General features: G+C 43.0%; 1 protein-coding gene and 1 long non-coding RNA gene across 2 annotated transcripts; both read right to left on the minus strand.

The window, feature by feature from the left end:
- Positions 1-168: 168 nt before the first annotated feature.
- LOC125511573 (protein NRT1/ PTR FAMILY 6.3-like) lies at positions 169-9,616 on the minus strand. Its single transcript, XM_048676982.2, has 2 exons — positions 8,487-9,616; positions 169-1,183 (listed from the first exon to the last, which is right to left on the minus strand). The coding sequence occupies exons 1-2, from the start codon at positions 9,443-9,445 to the stop codon at positions 313-315; spliced, it is 1,830 nt and encodes a 609-aa protein (XP_048532939.2). The 5' UTR covers positions 9,446-9,616; the 3' UTR covers positions 169-312.
- Positions 9,617-12,203: 2,587 nt separating this feature from the next.
- LOC147973969 (uncharacterized) lies at positions 12,204-15,006 on the minus strand. The gene is made up of 5 exons (XR_015603075.1): positions 14,804-15,006; positions 13,184-13,321; positions 12,779-13,088; positions 12,636-12,697; positions 12,204-12,535 (listed from the first exon to the last, which is right to left on the minus strand). It is a non-coding gene; the product is annotated as an uncharacterized LOC147973969 (long non-coding RNA).
- Positions 15,007-15,219: the final 213 nt, after the last annotated feature.

A 15,219-nucleotide genomic window follows, 5' to 3' on the forward strand; every position in this document is an offset into this window, starting at 1 on the left:
AATCCCAGCAATTCTGCCTGGAAAGATCAGGACATACTTGACATTTTTATGTTGCACTTATCTCCAAGGTCATGATATACTTGACATTTTTATGTTGCACTTATCTCCAAGATCATGACATACTTGATATTTTTATGTGTTGCACTTATCTAGCGGTGCCTTAACCTCGACAAGCAACTCGTGCATTCTGCAGAGCCGTTGATAAACACCTAAAACATTTTTATTCTGTTCTGCTCTTACAAATTTTCATCACCATCATCACCGAGGTTCTAAAATACAATAAAACTAAACTAAAACCCAGTTCGTCATCTATCAAGCATGGACGGCCACTTCTTCGACGTGGAGTTCGATGAAGCCGGCGTTTGCCAGGCGCTTCTCCTTGTACACGTACCCCTTGGCGGCGGCGACGAAGATCCCAAGGTTGGCGGTGCTGATGGCGGCGAGCAGCCAGTAGAAGTAGTCGAGCCTCCCCTTGTCAATGTCGTTGGCGAGCCACGGTCTCCGGCCACCGGAGGTGGTCACCGCGTGCACGACGGAGACGAGACCGGAGCTGAGGAAGAAGCCAAGCGAGAGCGTGGTGAGGAAGAGGCCGGTGCTCATGGTCTTCATGTCCCTGGGGCACTCGCGGAGGAAGAAGTCGAGCTGGCCGATGTATGTGAACGCCTCTCCGGCGCCAACGAGGAGGAACTGTGGCACGATGAGGAAGACGGAGAGCTGGATGCCCGCGGTAGAGGCGGAGAGGCGGTGGCGCTCGGTTAGCCCGGCAACGGCCATGGCGAGGATGGAGAGGAAGAGGCCGACGAAGATGCGCTGGAGCGGGGAGAGGCCTTGAGGGTTGCCAGTGAGGCGGCGAGCGAGCGGCGCGATGAGGCGGTCGTAGATAGGGACGGTGAGGAGGATGGAGCCGACGAAGAAGACGGTGAGGGAGCCGGCGGGGATGACAAAGGAGGGGCCGAGACGGCGGTCCAAGGCTTGGGCCTGGGAGACGGAGAAGGTGGTCATCTGCGCGTAGACGGTCCAGAAGACGATGGTGGTGGCCCACGTGGGCAGCATCCGCACCACCTGCTTCACCTCCTCAACCTCTGTCACTGTGCACACCGCCCACTTCTTCCTCTTCTTCTTCCCCGACGACGGGGACGACGGCTCCAGCTCCACCTCTACTATTGCAGCCTGATCAAGGAACCTGCACGTGGATGATCATTAATCCATGATAATTAATATAAGCAACATCAAGAGTACACCATATGATTAGAAACTGAATTAATTAACCATTGTTCGTAAATACTCTATCTGTCTCAGTTTACTCATACTTTGTGTGTTAGAAACATTACACGTATCAAGGAGGAGGAGCCCAAAGGAGTTGTCTGCCGGATTCTAAAAACGTGAAAATAGGATAAATCACACATGGTTAGAATGTCATATTATTAAATTCTACAAAAGCGCATAGAAGCTGTTTGGTTGCACCACATGGAAAAATGCAAGAACTTCTGTATACCATTAGATGCATGGTATAGTTGTCATAGCAACAAAAGAAAATTTTCCATGAGATTACTACCAACTGTAATTTCCTTTGAAATTGCATACAATATCTCTACTATTAAAGATCAATCGTTCGGCCAACTTGATGGCGCACGAGATTATGATGTTTAGATTTGATAATAGGTCGGATGGTTTTCTTTTTAATAGCCGTCCACCCTGCGTGATGTATGCCATAACGAATGATGTAACATCCTTTTAGTTCATTAATACCGTGGGAAGGTGTTTAGAAAAAAAAGGAGTCGGGGATTGCATGTTTGTATGTCCAACTCCCCCTTCGCTAGCTTCAAACAAAAAACTCCCCCTACCCACGACCCCCCTCACCCACGTCCAGCACTAACCAAGATCTAGAATATGTTGGGTGTAAGATTTACGTCGGACGTTATTGGTGTTGAACCATTAGAATATGTATGCCCTCATTGCAACGCACGAACAATTAGCTAGTAGACTATAGTAGCAATTTCTATGGTTTCAAATCATGTAGACCAAATAGATTTGTGCAAGAAACCTTTGTTAGGAAGAAAATCCTCCCGAATTCTATAAAATTTGGATTCCATACTTCCCCCTTTAAAGGGCTTTGGAGATGTCTCGGCCTCTCGGCGGATTGGATGATGAAGTTGCTTGGAGGTGGAAGAGTTGCTTTGAAGTTAATGACCATATTGGTCCATACTTTCACACTTTAAAGGGATCGGATAGGGGATCCACTATCCCCATTGTTTTCTAACATAATAGCCGATGGGTTGGTTGTCCTTACTAAAAGAGCTCAAGTCAGGGCATGATTTCTGATTTCTAGGCTGGCTCCTAATTTGGTGGTGTCTTGGCACTGCTCCAATATGCTGATGACACTATCTTCCTACCGGATGATGAGCTATCTAATGCAAGGAATCTGAAGTATATATTATGTGTTTTTGAGCAGCTATCCGGACTAAAGATCAATTTTCATAAGAGTGGATTTTTTTGCTTGGGTGAGCCCAATAGTAGATTGTAGGAATACATGGAGATTTCACTTGTGAGTTGGGTTTCTAACCTTGAAACAACTTGGGGTGCATGTGGATGCTAAAATATTAAGTAACACTTGATGGGTTCTTGTCGAAGAGAAGATTGACAAGAAAATGTTTGGTTGTAAGGGTAATCGTCTTTCTACTGAAGACCGGGTTACCCTATTTTAAGGATACGTCCAAAGATGGACACACTAGTAGCATAGAAGGAAGGGCAAGACGCCCGGAAGAATGCCAATGAACGGTTGAATGCCCTCCCAACTCAGGAGAAGGTGGAAACAGAAAACTTACCACTCGCTAAAACGCCATCCATCTATGAGGCCCGCCGTATGGATAAGTCATGCTGCCCCTTCACTTTGAACCTTAGGCACTACATCCATCTCCCTAGGGTCATGCCATTGAACACCACATTGTTCTTGTGCGTCCAAAGGCTCCATAAAACAAGCAAGATGGTCATTTTAATGTCACTAGTGAGCCATCCCGCAGCTTCCTTTCTTGTACACCAATACACCAGGTCATTGTCCATTGTTGGGATCCACTCAAGCTTTCCCCAATCCCCGAGGATAACTGACCACACCTCCTTTGCAAGCACACACCCAAGAAGAATGGGTTGAAGGTTCTCAAGTTGTTGGTCACAAAATGGACAATCTATTGGGTGCGGAAGCCCACGCCGCTCTAGCCTGGCCGTCCAATATCTATCGCGTGCTGCCAACCACCCAAACACCTTGCATGTCAAGATCGTGCAAAGCACTGTTACCCTAGTGAATTCATGTCTTAGTGGCATTTCCTTGTATATGCTTTCCTTCCTAGAAGCTCCTAAAGGAGTGCTAAAGAACATGGATTCTAGCAGAGCCGAGATGGTGTGGCAAGAAAATGAAGACAAGAGAAAATATCATCTAGTTAATCACACCTCCTTTGCAAGCACACACCCAAGAAGAATGGGTTGAAGGTTCTCAAGTTGTTGGTCACAAAATGGACAATCTATTGGGTGCGGAAGCCCACGCCGCTCTAGCCTGGCCGTCCAATATCTATCGCGTGCTGCCAACCACCCAAACACCTTGCATGTCATGGGTGCTCTTGACCTCCAGATCGTGCAAAGCACTGTTACCCTAGTGAATTCATGTCTTAGTGGCATTCCCTTGTATATGCTTTCCTTCCTAGAAGCTCCTAAAGGAGTGCTAAAGAACATGGATTCTAGCAGAGCCGAGATGGTGTGGCAAGAAAATGAAGACAAGAGAAAATATCATCTAGTTAATCAGCCTACATTTTGCTTGCTTGAGAGTTGTGGTAGTTTGGGGGTGCTAGACCTATAGGTGATGAATAAATTTCTACTAATGAAAAGGTTATGGAAAACTGGATAATTCTGAAGGATTATGGCAACCGCTGTTGACCAAGAAATGTCTACATGAACAAACTATGTCAGGGTTGTGTGATGGAGCCAGTGGTTCACATTTTTGGCAAGGATTAGAAAGTCAGGGATGGTTTCCTTAGTGCATCTAGCAGGGTGGTTGGTGATGGGGCAAAAACTTTGATTTGGGAAGATGTGTGGCTAGGGAACAAAATCCTTATCAACTATTTCCTAGATTATATAACAACACATTTAAAAAGATGGTGACTGTGCAGCAAGTTAGTCATGATGATTGAGATCGTTTTAGATTTAGAAGAACTCGTATGAGAGACTGCAAATCAATGAAAGGAATTGAATAGTCTGGTGGATGATGTGGTTCTAATTGACAGGAATGATAGATCGAGATGGAATTTGAATAGTAAAAATAATTTTTGGGGAGAGATCATTATATTTTCCTGAAGTCCTCAATTTGGTGGGATATAGAGGTATTTGTAAGTTGAAGACCCCTCACAAAATTAAGGTCTTTCCCTGGTTGGTGCCTAAGAATAGCATCTTGACCAAAGATAACCTAATCCATAGCCAGGAGAGGCTGAACTAGGAATGAGGAGTGTCACTTTTGTAGGTATAAGGAGAGTGTGGATCATTTGTACTTTGGCTGCAACCTTGTCGAGCAGGGCGGACTCATAGGTGTGCCAACTGTGCGGCCCGCACAGGGGCCAATTTTTTATATATAAGCCTATTACTCCCTTCGTTCCTAAATATTTGTCTTTCTAGAAATTTCAACAAGTGACTACATACGGAGTACAATGAGTGAATCTATATTCTAAAATATGTCTATATACATTCGTATGTGGTAACCATTTGAGATCTTTAAAAAGACAAATATTTAGAAAAGGAGGGAGTAACAATCAGAAGGGCATGAGGCTAGTTTCTGGAATCTGGACGCTGGGCTACATGGGGCGTTGGTCCGCATTCGCGACTCTGCTGGGCGACTCGATCGTGGGTGTATCACGCGTGTGCGTCGCTACTCGCTCGCGAGACGCCAGCACTTACGTCCCCAAGACCCCAACTCCCTATCCAACTCCAGGTCGCGACTCGCGGCGATCCGATTCCATACGAACCAGGGTGTGATGAACCCGGCGAGCGACGACCAGCGACCAGCGATGGCGACGGGCCTCCCGATTCCAGAACAATCGTCTTCCTTCCGGCGTGGGCGATGAGCGATGACGACTCAACGAGTGATGACAAGCGAGACGCGACAATTCAATTTCTGATCTCCAATCCAGTGCCTGATGAGTCGATCCTCTTTTGACTAGTAATTACTAAATTTCTGATTAATTTTGGCTACTGACGGCAGAGGAATCCCTAGGGCCTAGAGATCGATTCTCTTCTCGGTCAATGATCGTCGTATAGACTAGGTGAGTTAGAGGTAGCAATTTTGTTAATCTTCAATAGTTCAATCTTATTTTATTCATCTCTGTATCTTGTGTTTCAAGAATACATATTTGAATCATCACAGGGAAACATTAGTAGAAAAGTTATGTAAAATATTATGTCATATACATTAGAATTTTGAGAGCTGTAAACCTTTATTATGCATTAAAGTTCATAGGAACACAAATAATATTAATTTTTCATGTGAGATAGGGCCTCGTTTTAGAGTTGCACAGGGCTTGGATTTTGCCGGCCCGGCCGTGTTGTCAAGCTTGTCTAGCAAGTGGTCATTTGTGCTCTAGGCCCCTGAAGGGTTTTGTACTCCAGGCCTAGAAAATAGTTACTCCTACTATCAGCATGATTTTTTTTATAAAAAGGAAAAACTCTATTTACCGAAAAAGGCTTTCGCCCCTCTTTATATATATATATATATATATATATATATATATATATATATATATATATATATATAAAAGAAAACTATATTTCTAGTCTTCCAAATAGTCGAGCAAATAGTTACTCCTACCATCAGCACCAAATGCCTTTGGTTTTCTTGGAAAAGAGTGCAGCCAACCCCCCTCATCGTATGAACCAGTCCAGAAAATAGTTACTCCTACCATCAGCACCAAATGCCTTTGATTTATAAATTTTTCTTTTTTATAAAAATAATTCATGATGATCCTGGAGCCTGGCTGTGTGCCGTGAAGCTCATGCGTAACGTGCGGGTGGAGTTTTAGTATCAGTTTTGCTAAAGCACATCTAGATGTGCCATAAGTATTGCACATCTAAGTCATATGTCATTGATCTTACATTGAGATTCGTGTGAATATTTTCTTTTTTTTTCCTTTTTCTCTTTATGCTTGATTCACTCACTTAGATGTGAAATAACTAGAGCACATCTAGCTGTGCCCTAGACACACCCTTTTAGTATCACCTGGAGTGCCTGAACATGGTCTCTCTAGCCTTTCTTTTTCTATTTCTGTTCCTTCATTTTGCTTTGTAAGAAATTTGGGTGAGCGGTTTCTACTTTAATGGAAATCAAAAGGAGGCTTGTTGTCTTTTTTTAAAGGGATCATATAAAATTCTTTTCCGCAAAATAAAAGATCGTATGAAATTTACTTGAAAAAGGAAAGCTGGTCAGTGCGCTTGAAATCTGAATTGAACGGTGGGAACGTACAAACTCATGCCAGCGCCCGTACAGAGACAACACGTCGTGGTTGCAGCAGGTTCACCGTTCACATGCATGTGACTGTGTGTGTGAGTGAGCACTGAACGCACGCCCGTGAACTGAATGAACTAAACTGATAATGTACAGATCAGGGCGCCGTGAAAAGCAACACCAGAAGTACTCTCCCCATCCCAAAATAGGTGCTCTAAAGTCGAGACACTTATTTTATTTTGAGATGAATGGAGTACTGTATGCAGTGCTAATATTATAGTATTATATGTATATATATACTCTCTCCGTTTCTAAATAAAAAACCTTTTAGATATTTTAATAACGATTATATATAAATGTATATAGATGTATTTTAGAATGTAGATTCACTCAATTTACTCTGTACATAGTCTATATTGGAATCCTAAAAATGCTTATATTTAAAAACAGATGGAGTGCAACAAATGAAGATGAATTTTCTGAGCGACATCGTCCAAGATTCAAAGTTAGCTGGAGAACATGCTGGCCGCACTAGTGCCAAACAAGAATGCATGTGTGGCAGGCAGGCAGGCAGGCGTATCTCCAACAAATTCTCCTCTAGCTTTGGTACTAGCAACGAAGGGGGTATAGCAGAAGCACGTGCTTGGGGCCCAACCCAACCCAACCCAACCCAACAAAAGGCTGAGCTCTTGGGTTTTTCTTTTGTGAATTTATTGGTTGGTTCCCATGCGCCACGCCAGAGTATTTCTTGGGGCACTAGTTTAGCCCAGCTATAGTACGTGCATGTACTAACATGCATGTGCTTTTGTACGTACTCCTTGACAACATTCGACCAGCTATCATGCATTCACGAAAAGAAACAACGATCAGACAGACCAGCCATTGGCCATGTGGGGGTGGGACTGCCCACTCTCTAGTGGTGCACTGCACTGTCTGCCCAATACTGTACTAAGCATATGGAACCAACTCAACCAACACCATCTATCTCATCTATCTGCCTCACAACGTTAGCTGCCAATGATCAGGTTTCAATGCTTAATTATTTACGTTTAGCTGCATACTGCCTATATCTAGTAGGCTGGTTGTAATGTGAGAGTATCATATACTAGTATCATGCATATGATACTAGTATATGATACTACCTCCGTAATACATAGTATCATAAGTTAGTATTTTAGGTGGCATTATTAATTGCCATGCATGACACAAAGTAGTACAACATTTAATATGATACGGTATCATGATATGATACCACACCCTTTTTTTTCTTATTTAATTGTGTGCCAATTTATCCAAAAAGTCTAGTTGTCATGCATGATACCGCTTATGATAATTTCATTACGACCAGCCCTAGATCAACGACGGGCGATCAGGTCATGGGCATCACATGCACAAACAAACATACAGGTAGTGATGCATTTTTGCATGCCTGTGTGGACATGCATGTGAATATGTGATGCTAGCGATATATGGTGGTGTCACACGCTCACAGCTCACAGGTCGATACTCGATCGACCCGTCCTACGCGCGTGACACAGATTGACAGATCACTATATGTACACATGCCGGACCTACGTGCTCACCTACGTGACAGCACACGTGAATTAAGCCACGTGCATGGTACACTGCTTTAGGTACCCCCTACGTGTGAGTGTGACAAGGTTATATATGTACCACGTACTGTGCATTGCCTCGTGGACTACTACACTACACTAAGCATACATTGTTCTTGTTCAGCACAAGATAATTATGGTGTCATGCATGATGTGTCTACCTAGTAGTGATCCATAGATCCACACGATGCCATGACACATGCCAGACTAGAAACCAACGACGCTATCGATAACAACTATAATCCCGGCCGGCGCCAATCAAAGTACACACTGCTACAGCATATTATATTTTGAATGAATTACTATGGTCCTGCATGCAACGCCGCCCGCCACCGACAAATTAATTAATCATGGAACTATGCATGGAAGCGGATAGGAACGTTGTTAATTGCAGTTACCTGCACTGCTTGGAGTGTGGCAGCTTCCGCTTGCCCCCGACGTCCTCGCCGGCGGCCGCCGCGTCGTCCACGTCGTAGAGGGAGGATGGGTCAGACGGCAGCGGCAGCGCGCGCTTCCTCCAGGCGGCGGCGGTCACGGCCGCGATCTGCGTCAGCGGGCTCCCCGCCAGCTTCTTGAACCGGTACCTGGGGGTGCCGGCCAGGAACACGCCGAGGCCGGCGAGGATGGCCACCACGCACGCGCCGTAGCCCCAGCGCCGGCCCACGTTGTCCTGCACGTACACCAGCACGGTGACGGCGAGGAGGGAGCCGAGGCTGATGAAGAAGAAGAACCAGCCGAAGAAGCGCGCCATGCGGCACCGCTCCCCGGCGTGGGACTCGTCGAACTGGTCCGACCCGAACCCCGACACGCTCGACTTGAGCCCGCCCGTGCCCAGCGCCGTCAGGTAGAGGCCTAGGTAGAGCACGCCGAGCTGCGTGCCGGTAGGCGGCGCGCAGCCGGGGACTCTGCCGTCGCCCGTCGGGTCCTTGCAGGGGGCCGGGCGCAGCCCCGGCGCGGCCGTGGAGACGGTGAGGATGGTCATGCCGGCGGCCTGCACGGCTGTGGAGATGGCGATGGTGAGGTAGCGGCCGAGGTAGGTGTCGGCGACGAAGCCGCCCAGGAGGCAGAGCAGGAAGGAGGTGCCGAGGAAGTTGGTCACCGCGTTGGCGGAGGCGGCGTTGCCCAGGTGCATGGTGGCCGTGAGGTACGTGACGAGGTTCACGGCGATGCCCAGCGTGGTCAGCCGCTCGTTGAGCTCCACGCCCAGGATCATGGCGGCGCTGGACCACCCGCCGGAGCTGCCGCGCACGGCCGGCCGGCCGCGGTAGTCCCACGCGTCACCCAACGCCTCGCTGTCGCCGCTGTCATCCGCCGCCGCTAGAGTGGCCTCCGCCGTGGTCTCTGGGAGCGGTGCCATCACGGATGTCTCGATGGATTGATCGGTGGTACGTACGCGCGCTAGTGAGCTGCCTCAATCACTCACTTCATTTATATCCAGCCACTCAAGCCGAAGAAGCATACTACTACGTCCGTACAGTGCACTTATTCTTATGACACCAACTCTCCCCCGGCTCCAGTTAACTTTCAACTTATGAGTTGCGAATTGAACAGGACAAACAAAGCCACTACGATAGTTTTCAAGATAGCACCAAGCTTGTTATTGGTTCCAGCGCTACACATATGGCGTTGCTGTTGTAACATCTTTGTAGCAGTACACGATTGAACATCAAAGTTAATTGGGGCGGTCACTCCAATACATATACATACAATAAAGGGGGGGGGAGAAAGTACTCCTACATTGCTACTCTTGTCGAAACCAAGCATATTTGATTGGATATACGTACTTGCTATGCCGTCCGTACACCTGGCTAGGACTTGTATTTGTCTTTTGTTTCTGAATTCTAAAAGCTTTGGATTTGGATGTATGGACGGATGGTCACGTCGATCTTTGTTTGCTTTACCGAACTTGTAGTTGGTTGAACCGGTCGTGTCGTCTTTTATTTCCTTCCTTCTTTAATATAGTACTGTATAAACATAGGGAGTGTCTATTTGACACTTGACTGTTTTTCAATCCGGCAACATTCAAATTTCCTCACAAATGAACAGATAACACCTGTATAACCACAAAACAACCTGACACCAAACAGGGACCAACCCATGGAATTACAATGCAAAACCCTGGAACATACACAAGGTATTCAAGGTCATTGTACTGTAATTACATTATAAATACCCAAGTATTTACACTGTAAATTCAGTACAATGGCCTGGAATTTACACTGTAAATACAAACCCTGGAACATACACTATACAAAGGCATGTATTTACAGTGTTTTTCAGGGCGATTGTACTGTAATTACACTGTAAATACCCGGTATTTACGGGTGTGTTTGGTAGGATGGATGGAGGGTGCATGAGGGCAAAAGTTCCTAATCCGACCCACTTTTGCTTGTTTGGTAGGGTGCATGGGCTCACCTGAGCTATGCTCATCTGATGCATAAAAGTGCCCTCAGCCATGCTCATCTCATGCACCCCAGACAGGGTGCATAGAGGCAGCTATGCTGGCCCTGACACTCGTACCCACCGACTAGACCATGTCTGGATATGTTTATTTTTTCAAAAAGAATCAAAATTTCAAATTTTGTTTAAATATTCGAAAAACTTTAGAATTTCAGAAAAAATAAAAAAAATGAATTTCAAATTTTTTTTAAATTTTCAAAAAAAATCATAATTTCAAAATTTCTTTGGATTTTCAATAAATATTTGAAATTTCAATTTTTCTCAAAAAATCATAAATGTTGGAATTTCAAAAGTAAATCAAAATTTGTTTGAATTTTGAAAAAAAATAGAATTTTAATTTTTTATAAAATATTCAAATTTTGTTTAAATTTTCAAAAAAAACTCATAATTTCAAATATGCTCAAATTAAAAAACAGAATTTCAAAATTTATTTTAATTTTCCAAAAAAGTTTAGAATATCAAAATATGTTTAAATTTGTGTTGACATTTTTTTCGATTTTGTTCATCATTCAAAAAAAATATTCAGAATTCGAAATTGTTCAGCATGTCTAAACACATGCAGGCTGCCCAACAAAATCTCAGCTCAGCATGTCTAAACACATGCAGGCTGCCAAACAAAATCTCAGCTCAGCATGTCTCAGCGCATACATCACTGCCAAATAACAACAACTGCATGGACTTAGCATGTCTACACTCAGCATGTATGAGATAAGAACAACTAAGTTAGGTCCATACATGCCACCGAACACACCCTACACTGTAAATACCCGGTATTTACACTGTAAATACCCGGAATTTACACTGTAAATTCAGTACAATGACCCTGTAACTACACTGTAAATTCAATACAATGGCCCTGGAAATTACACTGTAAATATAATGCAAAACCCTACAACATACAGTGTACAAATGCATGAATTTACAGTGTAAATACCCAAGGTATTCAGGGCCTTTGTACTGTAACTACACTGTAAATACCCAAGTATTTACACTGTAAATTCAGTACAATGGCCCTGTAATTACACTGTAAATACACAAGTATTTACACTGTAAATTCAGTATAATGGCCCTATAATTACACGGTAAATACCCAAGTTTTAGCACTGTAAATTCAGTACTAAAACCCTGGAATTTACACTGTAAAAATGCATATATCTACACTGTAAATTCAGTATAATGGCACTGGAATTTACATTCTTAATACATTACAAATACAGTCCAAAGACCTTGGAATTTACATTGTATAAACATAGTAAGCACCCAACATTTACCATTCAAACTACCGATTTACACTGTAAAAACACCTCATGCCACCCAGGATTTACAGTGTCCAAAACCAGGAACTCACACTTTGCTCCTTAAAAAATGATTTGTAGTTTGGAGCTTAAAAAGTTAATATTGACAGTTTTCTGCTTAGGAAATACATGCAGAGAAAAGAGCTATCACTGATAATAGTTTGCCGCTTACAAAATTAAAATTCTCTCACATTTAATCTTCAATATTGCAGATGGGGAGCATGATAGGAAGAGTGACTGAAGAGGATCTACTGTCAATGTCACAAGAAGAACTCATTCTAAATGTGAGACATGTATAAATACTAGCAAACTGATTGCAAAAATCAATAGAGGAAAATGCTATATACAATACATTCATGCTAACAAAAAATGTTTTGCGGGAATCATTTTCATTCACAGCGCTCCTCAATTCAGACATTATCTACAAGGTAAAAATGAAATTCAAATACTGCATAGCTACAAATCTTTGAGAAGGAGAAGTTTTAAATTAAAAGAAATCATGATGCTCGCAGGTACATTCAGGAGATGGTGCTGCAAACATTACACAAGATGGAGAGGAAAACTAGTACTGAATAACTCATATCTGAACTGAGAAAAAAGAGAGAAAGTAACATCTCACTTACACTGCAGACATTGCAGGAAATGCATCATGAAGCTACAGCAAGCGAAGAAGGCACAACAGAACCTAATCCCTGGGAGGCACACATGTTTGACAACATCAGTTTGGAACAGGTAGCCACATAAATAGATAAATCAAAGTCACAAATAGAATATGAACGTATTTGTACAAACCTGTTTGAAAATTAAAACGGACACAAAAAGAATAATTTTGCAGGTCCCTGAAGATACCGACCCTAGTTCCACAACAAATAAATCAAAGTCAAACACAAACCAGATAAATCAAGAAGGACAAAGGGGAGAAACAGAGGACTCACATGAACAAGACGCAGACAATGAATACCTCGATGAAGAAGACATTGAGAGGTTCCTGCAAAATGAACAAGAGACTGCATCAGAAGGCAATCTTATGAACACCAGCAGCAATTTCAAGCCACAGTTAGGCATGTAGTTCAAAACAAAAGAAGAAGCCCAGGCATATATGAATTTCTACTCAAAACTGGTTGGATTTTTAGTGGCTACAGTAGCATCCTCAAGAACAACAAGCAAAAAAGAGAAATAATGAGCTTGGTTCACATAAAACTTGAAAAGAGCTTGGTCAAAGTCTGCTTCATCACCTGAAAGTTCCTGAAAAATGCAAAATACAACAGACACAAAATAAATAAACAGACTTCAAGAAATAATAATTGAAAAAAAGTAGAGAAAAAGAAAGAAATAGCTACCATTGACAGGCGCAAATGGTTCGTCAGCAAAACAATCTGCACTCTCAAAAGAAGATGCTAACGGAACGCCCTGATGATAGACTTTCCATAGCCTACCCATTAAACATGAAAAAACTGGTTGCCAGGACCCTCCTCAAACTACAAAACCAAAACACTCTTAAACAATGCTACATAAATCCTAAATCAAATACTACATTAACAACAAAGAATAAGAAAACTTATCAAGACCTATATGGTTGCAAATAAGACGCACTAATGTTGTACAGGAATTACATAGGAGAAGCATGGCAAATACAGAGTACAATACCCCAAAATTACACTGTAATATAGCTGAAAATTACAGTGACGATGCATGGGAATTACAATATGAGCATTACTACAAAAATGAGGCATTGGAATTAAAATATGGGTACATTACACCGTAATATATCCAAAAAATACAGTGACTAAGCATTGGAATTACAGAGTAAATGAGAGAAATATTACAGAGTGATGAAGAAGCATACATGAAAATCATGGGAGTTACACAAGAAACCTGAGGAAAATTACACTTCACTATAACTAAAAAATACAATGACTGGGCATGGGAATTACAGTACAACCATAATTACAAATTTGAAGCAAGGGAACTACAAAACGTAAATATGGGAATATTACACATTAATATATCCAAAAAAATAGTTGCTAAGCATGGGAATTACACAGTAAATCAAGGGAATAATACAGTGTGATGAAGAAGCCTACATGAAATTCATCAGAAGTACAGTGGAATTCTGAGGTAAATACACTGTAATATAACTAAAAAATATAGTGACTGAGCATGGGAATTACACTGCAAATCAGGTGAATTACAGTGCAAAGAAGTAATACAGTGTAATTCTACAAAATACAAGCACTAAATATGGGAATTACACCACAAAATCAGATAAATATTACAGTGCAAAGAAGTAATACAGTGTAATTCCACAAAATACAGGCACTAAGCATGGGAATTACACCGCAAAATCAGATAAATATTACCGGGTAAGCACATGGAAAATGCTGCCAAATACATGACTAATAACACTTGAACCTAACCTTACACTCTAATACTGGAGGGATCTAAGACTGAAAACATAGGGGGCAATTGCAGGGCTAGAACACATGAGATTACAGAATAGCACAATCAGGGACATCCACTGAAGAATCATACTCCCAAGGACGAGACACATTAAGCATTACAGAGACTCCCACTAGAGCAAAATCACCAACCCAAACACATGAAGCATTACACACGAATCATACTCCAACCAGAACAAAACCCAACGGAAACCCTAAATCTAGACCCCTACCAGCGACCAGGAAACGAAACACATACCAGTGCCTACACCCGAGGGGATTCAGACATGAAAGAGCTAAAAACCTAAGCAGAGGAACCACATCAATTTCATAGAACTTACACAAACACATCGGGAGCCATGGGAAAAATCTACAAGAGCACATACACCAAACACGGGCAAGAACATACACAATCCATCAATCAAACACCAGAACATACATGGATCTCGAATCGAAACTAGCAGAAACGGAGGAGAAACCTAGATCACACGGGGGAGAGAGAGAGAGAGAGACGAGAACAACCAACTGGGGCAGCCGAGGAACGAAGAGCAAGGGAGGAGAAATCAAGCTCGAAGGGAAGGGGATCTCAGAATCGACATGAATGACGGGAATCGCCTCCGCTCCTTCACCGCTCGAGCGCCTCTTCCCCTCTCTCGCTCTCTCATCTCTGCCTTATCCAAACAATACCGCCAAATGAAATGGGGAAAAGACACAGACAAATTTCAAAAAGGAAAAGAAAAACAGCCAGTCGGACCGGTGCGGCCGTAACGGGCTGGAATAAAAACAAACCACACCCGACAAACAACAAACCAGCCCAAAAACCACACCTCCAAGCGCGAATCTGCATGCAAAAATGGACAGACAGAAATTTGAATGTTGTCGAATTGAGAAATAGTCGACTGTAAAATAGCAAATCCGTAAACATACAGCTCTCTCAT

Source organism: Triticum urartu, chromosome 5A, assembly GCF_056163025.1.
Source record: "Triticum urartu cultivar PI428250 chromosome 5A, HENAU_Tu73, whole genome shotgun sequence".
NCBI classification, from domain to species: domain Eukaryota; kingdom Viridiplantae; phylum Streptophyta; class Magnoliopsida; order Poales; family Poaceae; genus Triticum; species Triticum urartu.

Bases quoted from the DNA above. Each gene is read 5' to 3' on its own strand.
- LOC125511573 (XM_048676982.2), bottom strand. From the start codon at position 9,445: ATGGCACCGCTCCCAGAGACCACGGCGGAGGCCACTCTAGCGGCGGCG. The intron at 1,184-8,486 runs GTAACTGCAATT...ATCCACGTGCAG, and splicing joins CCACACTCCAAGCAGTGCAG to GTTCCTTGATCAGGCTGCAA.